Source organism: Nannospalax galili, unplaced genomic scaffold (genome assembly GCF_000622305.1).
Source record: "Nannospalax galili isolate Female #2095 unplaced genomic scaffold, S.galili_v1.0 scaffold557, whole genome shotgun sequence".
Lineage (NCBI taxonomy): Eukaryota > Metazoa > Chordata > Mammalia > Rodentia > Spalacidae > Nannospalax > Nannospalax galili.
The window spans coordinates 1,628,174-1,642,512 of NW_008340356.1; the positions used below are offsets into that span (position 1 = coordinate 1,628,174).

The 14,339-nt window shown below is 43.0% G+C and overlaps 1 protein-coding gene across 1 annotated transcript; it reads left to right on the forward strand.

Annotated features, from left to right (window-relative positions):
- Positions 1 to 1,920: 1,920 nt before the first annotated feature.
- Fam110c (family with sequence similarity 110 member C) lies at positions 1,921 to 9,509 on the forward strand. Its single transcript, XM_008835406.3, has 2 exons — positions 1,921 to 3,310; positions 6,661 to 9,509. The coding sequence occupies exon 1, from the start codon at positions 2,316 to 2,318 to the stop codon at positions 3,282 to 3,284; it is 969 nt and encodes a 322-aa protein (XP_008833628.1). The 5' UTR covers positions 1,921 to 2,315; the 3' UTR covers positions 3,285 to 3,310; positions 6,661 to 9,509.
- The last annotated feature ends 4,830 nt before the right edge of the window (positions 9,510 to 14,339 follow it).

Sequence of the window (14,339 nt, forward strand, 5' to 3'; positions counted from 1 at the left end):
AATCTAAGGGTTGAGGGAAGCATAACTGTAAATGGTTGCAAAATATTCCACTAATGATGGGTCATGCCTTATCTGGCCTATTCCCTGCTTCTGCATGCATACTGAATCCAGCTGTTTGTCTATAGTGACTGTCCAGCTGCTGTGAGTACCTCTCTGAGGATGCCCTGGGAGCATTATCAGAGCATTTACTTCCTTCTCTGAACCAAGTCTTTCAGGTGGAAACCAGGAAGGAAATGGGCTCAAAGTTGACACTCTCAGTTGAGCAATAAGAATAATTTATGAAGAAAATCCTGTCAGTGTAACCAGCTCCAATTTTCCAGTGAATTATAATGATAAAGAAAAGTGTGAGTGTGTTAAAAACAACTTTAGAGGATGTTACTGTTTCCTGTAAGTTCAAGTTTTTACATGAATTCATTAACTATAATGAAAAGGGAAACAGTTGAGTAACTCAACCACCATTATCAAAACAAAAATGACTAACATGTATTAAAAAAATTTGCTCTGTGCCAGATGCAAAGCCTTTTATGTAAGCAATTTTACTAACTGGAGACAGTTAGCTGTTCTATATACAGCCAGAGGCACGGAGTTCAGTGTTCCAGCCTCTTAAGGAGGCAGAGCCCAGATTAAGCTTCCACTCAGTCTTTCTGAAGATGAATGGACTTGGCAAACTATAAAACCAGGATTAGCACATGACAGGAGTCCTTGAGAAGTTGGCTACCTTTTCCTAAAGTATGTGGCTAGTACTGGTGGGCCCAGGTTCATACACATCACAGGGCATAAGTGCTTAGAGTTCTTTCAGAACTGCTGTTTTATTGAGGCAGCAATAATTATTCACTTCCCACCAGTCATCAGGCTTATTTCCTCTTAGACACCAGGTGTGGTGTCTAGTATCTAGCCTGGTGGGCAGAGAGCAAGGTAGACTTTGAACCCACTAGGGTTCAAAGAGAGCACACACCTTTTAGAAGCTAAGCCCCTGTCTGTGTCCTCTGTCTCTACACCCCCCCCCCAAAAAAAAAACCTATTGAATATCTTCTTTTTGTGTGTGAGCATTCCATTTCCAATTAGGCTATCTGGTTTTCAGTTGATCAGGATCTGCACATGCTTCTTCTCTGTGGCTCAATGGACACACTGGCCATGCCCACTGCCACTCAAGGCCTATTTCCAGAAAGAATCAGATTAAGTCCAGCAGTTGTGTGCCCAGAACATTCAACTGCAACTTGGGAAGGTCAGCAAGCCCTTCCTCCACATACAGAGATAACGTGTACATTTTACTTATCTGGCAGATATTTTTAGCCTTCCATCCAACTTTTTAAAAGGGTGGAATCTTGAAAATATTTTTTTAAGCTTTCAGCATTCCTAGGTTGATTTTCCCTGCCTGGTAAACCCAAAGTTTCCTAATCGCCTGGGTGCCTGGGTTACCGTAAACAGGACTGAATCTTGCCATTGTTCCGGTTCTTCTCAAAAGCAGTGAGGCGCACCAGCGAGTAGCTTTTGGATTTAAGTCAGATCTTTGCCGATTTCTGAGTTCTTTTAGCCTGGACTAATCCTGACATGGGAAATATTTTCTTTTTTTTTCATATCCTATTGCCTCCTAATAGTGGGTTCTTAGGTAAAGACTGCGGAAATGAAACTAAGTTTCCAAACAGACTGAGATTACTCTAAGAATTCAAAGAACAAGGACTGTGATGGTGCTGGGGAAAGTGGGGCGGGGGAGGGCAGCTTCCCTCTTTCTGATCCTTACCGTCCCTGGAACCTCCAGTAGCAAAAAGACCTTAAGGGCCCTGGGAGCAGGAAGTTAAGCCTTCAGAACCAGGTGTTGAGCCCTCAAGGTCCCTCCCAGCCTTGTCATTGGGGGAGTGCCCCACCCTCCCGGAGCTAGGCTGGGAGGGAACTCCTGAGTGCTAGGAAGGGAGTTGGAAACACGCGGCCGGAGGTGAGGACGTGGAGTACTCCCGGCGGGTGGCTAAGGGGCGGGGACAGCAGACAAGAGGCAAGGTGTGGGGACACCGACACCCGACTGGAGGCAAAGGAGGCGGAGAAACGGATAGTTGAGGGGCCGGACATTTTGCTGGAGGCCCTGGGGCCGGGACTCCGGGCGTGGGAGGCTTGGGGTCCTGGAGAGGAGGAGCCAACTGGTGCCTGCGTGATTCACCTTCCTCAGCCAATCTAGCTCGCCCTAACTCTGGGCCTGGGCGCTTGAGCCCCGGGGCGCGTCTCCCCACCCCTTGCGGACTTCGGACCTGGTCTCGGACTGACTGGCGCCGGAACTGGAGTGTTCACTGGACGTCAGCTCCGCGGGTCCGGGCCCCGTAAGGATGCGCGCCCTGCCAGTCCTGGATGCGCCCGCCAGCGCGCGGCCACCTGGCGGGAACCCCAAGGCATCGGAGGGCCATCTCATGGCCAGGTCAGCCCGCAGAAGCGCAGTGGAGAGGCTGGCGGCAGACCGTGCCAAGTACGTTCGCAGCACTCCGGCATCCGGCCGGGGTTCTGATTCAGAGGTCAGCTGCCAGGAGGCGCCTGGGGGCCAGCACAGCAACCCGGTCCCTTCCACTCTAGCCCCTGCTCCTGTGGCACGGCGGGCTATCGCACGAAAGCCTCTGAGACCGGACTCGCTGGTCATCTACAGGCAGAAATGCGAGTTCGTCCGAGGGCCGGGCGCAGACTGCGCCAGAGGAGGGCTGGTGAAGAAGCTCTTCCAGGGCCCAGGCAAGGAGAAGGTGCCAGCGGCCTCAGAGACGCCGGGGGTTCCAGGTGAACACAAGGCCACGGAGGCGGAGGCCGCTCCAACCAAGCCGGGCCAGAGGGCAGCCGCTTGCCCAGCTTCTCCCGTCCTTGCGGTGGAACCGAAACCCCCAGCCGGGCTCTTGGAGGTGGATCCCAAAGTTCCGGTTGCGAGTACTGGTGTAGAGCTGAGAAAGTCCAGGCGAGGAGGACTGCAACGCTCTCAGTCAGATCTCAGCTCCCGCTACTCTGTAGCCAGGGCTGAGGTTGACAGTTTCTTCCATTTCTGCGGCCTGGACCCTGAAGTGGTAGAGGCTCTAGGGAGGGAGAACTTTTCCGCGGCTTCTGACCATGTTGCACTCAAAGTGCGCAGTGTGAGCGTAGCCACTTCCGATAGCGGCTTCTCTCACCATAGCGAAGATGGGCTGCAAGAAGAGGAACTTACGGAGCAGGTGCCCAGTACCACTTCTGTAGTGGAAAGGAACGCCCGCATCATAAAGTGGCTGTTCAACTGCAAGAAGGCCAAAGAGACCCCTAACCAGAGGTTGCAGGGACCTGCCTGACCTGAGCCAGGGAGACCTGAACTGAGGTGAGTGCCAGGCCTGGAAGCTGGGTGGGGTGTATACCCCTGCTTGCTGGCTGGTGAGTGTGGCCAGGCTGGTGCTCCTGAGTCACAGTTCATGGTTAGAATTAAGCACCTACAGTTGATAGGGACCCAGGTGCCCTCCTTGTGCTGAATTTGAATACCTTGAAAAGGTCACTAAGTTAACACTCTGTAGAATTACAAAATGCTGCTTGTAAACAGTTGTACTCGCCTGCTTTTCAAGTAGCCTCAGAGCCCAAAGGCATTGTGCAGGGTGACAATCCTCTGGTGGACCTCCCTGATGTTCCCAGGGCATCCTCAGCCCCAGGTGTTTACTTACAGAAAAGAGCAGAAAGGAAGACTCTAGACACATTTCCTGGAGGCTTTAAAGTGGGAGAATGTGGCATTTCTTTGGCAAAAAAAGGTCTTTAATTGTTTTGAATTCAAGTTTCTGAACTGGAGGGACTCACCTAGACTACATCACAGTTTAAAATGCTTTGATTCTGGTGACAAATGTATTTAAGTTCTAAACTGCTATCTATGACTGGTTTATTAGCTGCTGCTGATAATACAGAGTAAGCACCGCTGGTCCAGGACTGACTTCAGGTTCCTCTATCCTCAGCCTGCCCTGAGAGCTAAGGTTGTCCCCACCCCCTTCTACTTTATGTAAGAATGCATTTTGGGAGTAGGGAAACAGAAGGCACCTTTACAGGGGTGTCTTTGAAGACAAAAATTCAACAATTTTTTTCATCCTGCCTTCAAGAGCAAGTTGCTGTGAAAACTTTAGAAATCATTTTTTCTGCCATTTATATAGTAACTGAAGATGCCTCATTAGCAGGTGGAATCATGGCGGGGGCAGACAGATGATTGTACTCAGCCAACCTGTGTTTGAGATCAACAAAAAGCCCTAGGAACTTCTGAGTGGCCATCGTACAGATGTAAAAATACCAAGGAGAGAAGAATTCAACATTTTTCCTGAATCCAGAAGGCTCACCGCTTAAGTTCCTCCTTATAATTTATTAAAGACTTTTGTATTACACTAGTACAGGTCTCCAAAGAATATATGTATAGGCAGTAACAACAGAGATAACAGCAACAAAAACCCACATTAATTTGTATTTTTCAAACTGCATCTGAGATGTATGAATGAAGGCAAGGGTATATCGTGGTGCTGGTGTGGACACGGTGGCACAGAACAGGGCATATTTGAGGAGTAGGCACATAGAGAGGAAGCCGCAAAGGGCCTGTCTCCCATGCACACATAGCTTATACATTAGGCCTGGCCTGCTTTGTCTGTAAAAGGAAGGGAGATAGAGAGAGGGTATTTGATCTCATTTTATTTTCCCTGTAGTCAACAATCTGTATATTTATGTTCTCAGAGTGAAACACAAGGGAAGAAAACATTAGACTGATGAGCAAGGAAATTTGTGAATGGCCAGTAGGTAGAATTGGGGTAGAAGCAATTGTGAGGCAACAAGATGACATACAGCTAAGCTGAAATAAGACCTGACAGCTTAGAAATAAAGGCAGCCCCCTCTGAGCCCTCCAGATTCATGCCTATCTCTAGTGCTCCAATGTCTAAGTAGTACCCTACAAGAGAATTTAGGATGCAGTGTACAGAGTGACCTTTCTAAAGCCCTTTTAGATTTGAACATACAAAAACTGTAAGAAGACTAGTTAACCTGTGACAGCTTTCACCTAGTGACAGAGGGAAGCAAAAGGGAGAGTGAAGGTAAGCGTGGGGAACTAAGAGCAGATAGGGACATGTTCACTGGCTTTTATCACCCCATTCGTTCATGCAGTTTATTCTTACTGGGAGGACCATCACCTGCCTTCTAAACTGTTTCACACTGTTGCTCAGGGGAGAGGACAGCCACCCATATCCTTTCAAGGCTTCAGATGGTGCTGGCAGTCTTCAATGAAGTTTACCTTACAAACTTACTTTCATTAATCCGTAAGGCAGTCTGTGCTATTTAGACACTGCAGGGATATCTGGAATGTTGTAAGTAGGAAGTGACATTCCTGGGCATTCTCCAGCTCTCTGGGTTGGTACTTGTTCGAGATCACAGCCCCATTGCTGACTCTATAAACACTGCCCTCTGAAAAGAGCACGTGTGGGTGGTGTGGTGTCCCCTGATACCCACAGTTACCAGTTCTATCATCATTCCCATGATACCTGTAAGGTACAGAAACAGATATTCAAGCTCTGCCTCTTTTCCAGTTTACCAGGTCATTTGTGTTGAAATAGGATTTTATGAAAATGACAAAATATTTGAGATAAATAAAGGTGGGATTTGTAAATGAAAGAATATAAATGACATTTAAGATTTTGTTTCCTTGGTAGACAGAGATTTATAAATAATAAAAATAAAGTACAGGAATAAAAACAAGTTTATGTTTTATTACCCTGTGGAGTAAAAATGTTTTCAAGTCAAAATTGAAAATATGCATGCAGATCATAAAATCTGCACACTGCCCCCTAGAGACACATAAGTAGACAGTCATGCATGGACAATTTTAGTAGTTTTCCAAAGTATAATTCATGAAAATTGGCTTTCCATTTTCTGCTTTTCAGTCATCATTGTCTCCATCAACTCATCAAATTGAGTCCTTGCCAAAATGTAGTTTTTTCTGAATTTGTTTTTGTATAGATTATGTAAATTACTGATTCTAATATTGGCATAAAGTAATAGCTTAACTTTTGGGTTAGTGATAAACATTGCTTAACTTCAAGACAAACATTTCAGATCTTCACAGCCACCTCCACATTTCCCCTTTGTAAAGAAAGGGTACCTGAGGAAGCCCTTTGTGCCACACCTTTGGAAGACACAATGGATGGAGAGAGCACATGGGCCCAGCAGCCCTGCTGTGTTCTTAATCTGACCCCTGCAGTTCGCTCCTGAATCAGATTGTAAGCAAACAAGTGGCCTAGGGGCCCTAAGGTCACCCTTCCCTGCTTCCTGGGTAGCACCTGGGCCTCTTGAAGATATTAGTATTTGGAAAGGGAGGACTCTGCTTGCCTCAAATGTTCCATTAGACACCCTACCTTGTTTTCATCTTAGTTGTCCATCCCTAGGAAAGTTAGCACTAGCCTTGTCAACATTTTATCCCATGAGTTACGGAAGAAAAGAGAAATTTCAAATGTCCAGGAAAAAAAACTTGCAGAGATATTTGTTCTGTCAGAGAAGGGAGATGAAAGCTTTCTTTAATAATCTTTTTTTTTCCAGAATTTAAAACACAAAAATTTTTTGAAATGTAGAGATGTCATAAAACCAAAGACAGATGAGGCTGTTCTTGCTGTGCATTTTATAGCAGAGTAGAATTAAGTCTTGGTTCTTTTCTTTTTTTCTCTACAGGAAGTAAACTTTCCCGACAATGAGGGGGACTCTTAAATCGTTGGTGACTGGGACTCCAGGGCCATGTGTGCAGTGCACTCCAGTGATACATAATTGCTGCTTTCCTAGGAATGATGCATTCTACTGACAAGGTTTACAGAATTTCAGCAGGTGTGAAGCACCATGGAGGAGATGGAGGGCAAACTCAAACACTGCAGATAGTAGAGGCTCCAAGAGACAGTCTCCTTGTAAGAGTGCATCTCACAGGGCAGCTGAAGAAAGGAAAGCTATTGGGAAATATTTTCAGGGCATTTTTTCTGACTTTCTGACAGGTTATGTGATACATTTTTCAATATGTAAACTGACTTTTTTAAAGAAAAGCATGAAATCAAGCATGAATTCGATAGCATTCTATTTTCAAGTAATATATGCCATTTAAAGTTCTGTAAGCAAAAGAGGTATTCTATTTAAGTGCTATCATTAAGAGATACTCATATGTACCTAACACTTATACCAGTTTCCAAGCCTCACTACAAGTAAACTGCAGTTATTCCCATACTATACAACTGATATTCTTTTGTAATGAATCAGCACGTTTAAAACCACTTGAGGACTACAAGATCATTTTGTTGATGTTACTAACTGCTGGGCTGTAGGTATGTGAAGTACCTATTGAAAGATTTGTGAGAATTGAGTTCCTGCTAAGTGAACCCTGTCACTGTACCTGCACTGTTTCTCGAGACTGGGTCAGGATTCTTTAAGTCCTTCTGTCAGTTCTATAGCAGTTTTCCCAATAGAACATGCTCTATACTGCCCTCAACTCACCTTCTGAAGAGGATAGAACTGGTTCACACAGAATGGGTCCATATGAGGAGGAACACTTCCCTGGCCTGAGGTCTGGTTCTAACTTCATATACCATGGAATTACCCAGATTTGGTATCAGTTCATTCATCTGCAAAGGATGTGTTTTGAAGCAAGGACTGCCTCTGGAGTTTGAGAGGCTCTAGGTTCTGAGTATGAGTAACAAGGTACTGGGATCTTGGTTCTGAACTTGTCTGTGATACCTACAGTAAAGAAATTTCAGATTTAGACACTTCCAAGAGAAATTTTGTGTGGATGACAACTTAAAAGTATCATCCAGTCAATTCATTCAAAGTTTACTATATGTTATCAAAATATATCTCTTTAAGCACAAAATTATATGAGGGAAGAGTATGGGAAGAGATTTCTCAATGATAACATAAATAAATCCTTCCATTTTTGAAATATTTCCATATTAGTTTAAAAGTATATTGTTTGCAACTTTTATTGTAAGAGTAGGTTTTTGAGTTATGTACATATTTATTTTTATAGTTGTTAATAATCAAATGATTTTCCTTTATTTTTACATGGCTTTCTTTTTATCAGTTCAGTTTTAGATAATTTTCTCACTTGTCTTTTTTTGTGTGTGTGCATAGTGTTTAATTGAATCTTTTGTCTGGAAGTGGAGTGCTTGCCATTTTGCCAAGTTCTCAGCCCTCTGAGGCTTGTTTTCAAATTAGTCCTTGATGACCGTACTTGGGGCTTTGTTGCCTGAAGGATTTGCCTCTCAAGACTGCAGGTTTCCTGCTCTGGAAGTGTGCCCTGGTGCCACCCTGCCAGTGCTTCTGTTTGGTCTGTCACCATATTGTGCTTAATTTAAAAAGATGTCAAAGATGAGAACAGTTTTTAAAGGATCTTTAATATGTGCAATTTATTCTTTTCAGATACCCCATTAGGTTTATTTGTGAATGACTGAAGACTTTTAGGGGCTGGAGAAATGACTCAGCAGTTAAGACCCTGTAATGTTCTTGCAGAGAACTTGAACTTGGTTCCCAGCATCCATGTTTGGCAGCTCCCAACTGCCAGTAACTCCAACTCTAGGGGATCTGACACCCTCTTCTGGTCCCAGAAGGAACTTGTACTCACATGTACATACCCCTTCCCATAATTAAAATAAAATAAATCTTTAAAAATTCTTTTGTGCTTTCCCAGGTCAAAACAGGTCAGACTCTCCATTCTTATAGATAATAAACATTAAAACAAACCAACTGCCATTTGCAGCTATTAAGGTCTTTTAGAATCATGGAAGTACGGTGGAAGTGTACTATGGGGAAAAGAAACATTCAGGTGAAGTAAGTTTGGGAAGACAATGTGGGAAGCAGGTATGAAGAACTGGGTAGCAGGGCATTAAGGAATGTAAATAAGCAATATAATTCTCTTCAGATCCCTGTCTCAGCTTCTTTCTGTATGTAGTTAGGAGTGATGTCTTTTTATAAACCCAAATTACCTCAGTTTGCTTGGTGACTGAAAAAAAAATCCATCAGTATCTCTGTGTACATGGGGTTTATATTTTATTTCTATAGGATTAAGTAAACTCTAGATTCTGAGTATGGATAACAAGGTACTAGGATCCTTTTTAATTGCTGCAAAGAATAACATAAATAATGTGATTAGAATGAATAAAGACGATTGTAAACCAAGAACAATTGCTTGACTATGACCTTTTTCACTGATGTATGATAATAGATTAGCAGTGCCCAGACTGAAAGACATTGATGTGTCTGGAAATGTCTTCATTCTGTGTTTGAATCTTTATATACATGACTCTTTGGCAGTGGAAGAAAAGGAGGCTTCAGTGGACTCTGCTCTTTCCAGTGGTTCAGAGTTCATCACACTGCTGTGTTTGGTGCTGCCATAAAACACTAGGCCAGACAGTTATTATGGCAGTTTGTAAACAGAGTTTTTGTACACTACTTATATGTGGAGTGCAATATTTTATGTTCTATGTTAAAGAAATAAAGTATTCATATTAGTTGACCTTGACTTGTGACTTTGAACAGAGTAAACAACCCCGAAGTGAGAGTGTGTTTACTGTGATTCCTTCTGACTGTGTCTTTTCCCTTTCCTCATCAGATCGTTAGTGGAAACAAGGAAAGCCTTTCAAGACTTGCTTAAGGGAGTTGCATGGTGCCTGAGGTCTCCAACTCTCCTGGAGATGGCTGCATAAAAACAGTATAGAATATTCAGCCCTTTTTCTTCAAATATTTTACTATTCTTTTGCTTAAAATATTTCAGTTTATATTTTTGTAATAGCATCTATCACTGAAAAATGAGCACTAAAATAAAGTGAACATACTGTTTGTACCTTTATCAGTAGCTCACCCAGGGGAGGCAACTGTGCTTATTTCAGGTTTTTTCCCCATCCGCCTGACATCATTGGGTCTGAGGGTGAGGCAGGTGAGGAGGTCTGGTCTCTTGCTGCACTGACCAAGCCAGGCCAGATTCCTTTTCAGTCTTTCAGTGACTTATGCCCACACTGGACAAGTGTCCAGAGGCAGGCATTTTTGAGGATAATAAAGGCATGGGATTTTGTGTTTCCATGAAAATCAAAGCCCTTGGGTGGTGTAGAAATGCCCTATTGGGACTACTCAGAAACAGTATATGGTATGATGCCCCTTCAGTTTGAATATCACTGACTTTTTACTTCTTCAGGCATTGAGGGTTTACCATTCAGCCATCCATTGGAAAATTCAATAGGAGAAGCAAATTATGCACGATAGTTGTGAATTTAAGATTTCCATGTTAAGTAATGAATTAAATATATTTATTTAATAGATACTTGTTCTAGGATGTAAATGTCGAGAAAATCAAATGTGTCAGCCAGGAGCTCAGAGCCTTGGTCTTGGACATAGCATGCAGCAGTTGGTGAGAATGAGACATGGGCACCAAGAAATGTGCTGCTGTTCAATACTATCATACTTCAGCTTCTGCAAGAGATTGTCATGTTTCTGCTATCTACTTGGAGCTTATCACTAAAACTAGAATTGCTTTCTGAAGGGAAGAGTATTAAACCACTAATAACAGTCACATTTAAGTGAGAATAGATTGCCCAGCATTTAAGGTGCTTATTGCTCTTGCAAAGAACCCAAGTTTGGTTCCCACCATCCACTTGGCTGCTCACAATCACCAGTTCCAGGGATCCAGTGCCCTCTTCTGGCCTCTACAGGCACATGCACACAGGTGGTACACATAAATTCATGCATGCAAATATACATATGCACATACATAATGATCTTTAAATGAAAATAGAGTTATTTTTGTTTAGAAAATGAGAATCGGACCCTGGCTACAGTAGACCTGGTGGGGTACTCAACTTGATCTTAGTTAGGACCCCTTCCAAGTAGTGGAAATTTCAGATTTGATTAATCTCAAATACCTGATTCCCACTTTTGTGGTATGAAAACAACATTGCTCTTGAGTGCAAGTGACTTTCCCAGGCTATCAATGATGACAATGACCAAATTCACTCACCTGTGTATATTGAAGAGTCTAACTAAACTCCCTCCCTCCCATTCTATTAGGGGGCAGAAGGAAAGAGATGATGGACAGAAGGATAGAGTAGGTAAATGATAGAAATGAAGGGAGAGAGTATAGAATGAAAGAAAGCAGGATAAGGAAAGAGTAGTGAGTGATGTTAGGAATCTGATTTATGAATTTATATGAACCATTTAGTTCATGGTTTCTATTTGGTGGTAGTCTGCCTGAACTGCAAATAGACCTTAAAGTCAAAATCATATTTAGATTTTTAGTTCTCTACACAGAGATAACATTTTCCAGAGCTATGAAGTCTGCACTAAAGAAAAAGCAGAGCACTCACCTGTGAAGCCTCAGAACAATCTATATGCAGTTTGTTGTTGGTCACAGATTACATGCTTCCTTTGGCTTTTATTGAGACTCCACTTTTCTAACAGGCAGAGAATAAAAAGAGTCTATGTGACAAACTGTGTAGTGCTTCTCCTCTCAGTGAAACTGGCTATCCCTCAGATATACCCCAGAATAAGCCATACTCTATCTGCATGCTGGGGCCAGTCAGGACAGCATCTCCTGACTTTGGAAGTCTGTCTTCTCAACCTGCTTAGCAAGTCAGGATTGTAGTGTCAATGCTCAGAAAGGGAGAGTACATCTAGGGGCCCCAAGTGCTCCCATTTAAGTCCCACTCCAAGCACATACAAGGTACTAAAAGACAATCCAAGTGGCCATCTGGGAAGGCAAGCCAGAACCTGCTTATCCAGACTAACAGTCATGATTGAAATTAGAGTTCAGCCTTCCTGTCTCCTAGGAAGGACTCAGGCTTCAAGCTCACACAGCTGCTTAGTGAGCGCAGTCTCCCCTTCCCTGTTTTTTTCTGGGAGTCCTGTCATATGCAGGGAAACTTTAGTAGGACCACCAGCTGTCACTGTTTGAAGAGATCTCCCAGTTTAGGCACCAAGTCCTGAGAAAGCTGTCAGCAAGCATAGAAAACTACACTATTGAGAAGGATCCTAGACTGATATCTGTGCATGATAATAAACTCTTAATTTCACCTCTGATCCCACTTTCTAAGGAAACTTGTATCAGAACCAAATGATCTGTCATTTTCACTCTTGCCCTAAATTCAGGGAACTTGAGATGTTGGAGATCACATTGTTAGGATCACAGAGCCACAGGTGTTTCTTGACAGAAGGAACTAGCTGAGTCCAGCTTCCTTGTAATTGGGAGAGCCTAGCTGAGAGCAACCTGAGGAGAAACTCTTTAGGAATGATAGAAAGTCTCTTTAGGAATGGCAGAAGGTCTCTGGTGGGAGCTATGCAGATGCTATGTGAGCTGTTCACACAACTCTGGCGACCATCTGAATGTCCCATTCCTTCCTCTAGTTATGGGGGATCCTTCTTAGGTCAGAGAATTACCAAGTAAGAATTTGAGCCCAAATCTGCCTGACTCATGGACACTGCATTGGGGTAGTATATGAGAACTAAATGTCTGCTAAATGTGTAATGGGGCACAGTCCAATTAAAACAGATAAAAAACCAGATTCCATACAAGAATTTCTGGAAGGACCTGTGTGATGTCAGCCGAGACTGATGCCACAGTGATTCTAATGCTGTTTTCCAAACCTCACACATGGAGACATTTAAAGGCTAGATTTCCATATTGCAGGACAGGCCTCCTGGTTCAATTCATGTTGATAATTTTATGTATGGTGGTATTTGATTTTAAGAGTAACAAAAAGAAAGTGACGAGGAAAGTCCGCCAGAAGAGCTTGGACCAGCGATTATCAGGGCCGGCCTATTAGAGCAAACTGCTTAGTCAGATTTGGCCTGATTGAAGCACAAGTTCCACTGGCAAGTTGAGTGCAAAATGCAGTGCCTCATATGTTGCATGAAACCCCAAGGTGGTGACCTAGGAGCTTCTAGGTCATCTCAAAGATGTCTAGCAGAATAGTGATTGTTTCGGTGGTGGCTGACCATTGATTTTAGATAAATGGGAAAGGTCAGAGCAGTAAGAACAGGACTTCCTTTAACCACATCAAAGTATAGGAGAGTTCGGTGCAGCCTCAGGTTTGTACGATTTTTTTTCTGCAATAGCAAAAAAAAAAAAATGTCTAGGCATGCACACTCCCAATATGTGTGCCTAGATTTGTATGTGTTTCAAGGCTTACAAATATTACTACCTCTCAGAGAAAAAGAGAAACCCAGCCAACTGTGAACACTTTTACCATGCAGGTAGAGACACGAAGGAAGAGTTACTCAATGTTTCCCATTGCTTGGGGCTGAGCAAACGAGTCTAGCTTGAAGGCCACAGGAAGTCCTTACTTCTGTTCTCCTGGCATGTTACTCAACACCAAGTACATTAATGCTAGTTATATTCTGTGGTCAGCACGGCTGACCAAGGATGCTTGTACCGAAAGCCCCCAGAGCTATAAATCTTTCTCAAAGGAAGAGCATTTTCTAACAAATACACATTTAAAACAGAGAAACTCAGAACTCTGAGACTCAGAGTGTCAGGAACCAGCATCTTCAGGCAAAGCTCAGAAGGTGTCTTTGAAAAGAGGCCATAGGGACACAGAAGTGCTCCTAAACTGTGTCATACCCGAACTGGAACAGGTGAAGGGACTAGACAGGACTAACTAACTTCACTGAATGACAAGGGGATCCTTCAAGAATTCTTCAGGAGCTAAATGGACGCATCTCTGCTTTAGCCTTCCTTGCTGTCTTTACCTGACCCTTCTCGTCCAGTGCTGTACCTAAGATTTACCATTAGTTACTTCATTCACGTCAGTGTAAAAGTGAATAAAAATTTCAAATTCATTTTCCTGAGCAAAGACCTTTCACATATTTAATGCATTATGTGCATGTGTACATGTCTTCATGTATGTACACACATTTGAAAATGCATTTGTGTACTTGAGCGCATGCCTAAGTGAACATGTATATATACTTACATATGTAAGCACTACATTTTTACCTTATTTCAACACAGTTGTCCCTTGACTGCTTTGTCTGGTCATGCCAGTGAATTCGTTTATTCATACATTCCACTCTTAGTGGCAGGAAATCTGACATCTTACTAGTTTAAGATTAGATTATCCCTAAACAAGCAGAACATATCCACAAGAATTTCATCTCATGCAAAAGACACTGGTGTGTTGGTTAGGATTGTGTTTGCTTCAGTCTTATTCAGAAGAGATGTCCTAACTTTTCCCACACTGGTAAACTATCTTTCAGTCCTCAGAGAATATATACACTCTTCACAACCTCAAATTCTGGGGTGCTTATTTGATATTTTGCTGCTTTAGTGGTTGTAAACACGAACTCATTTTTATATCCTAATTCTCTAAGAGCAAGTGCCATAAAGTGCC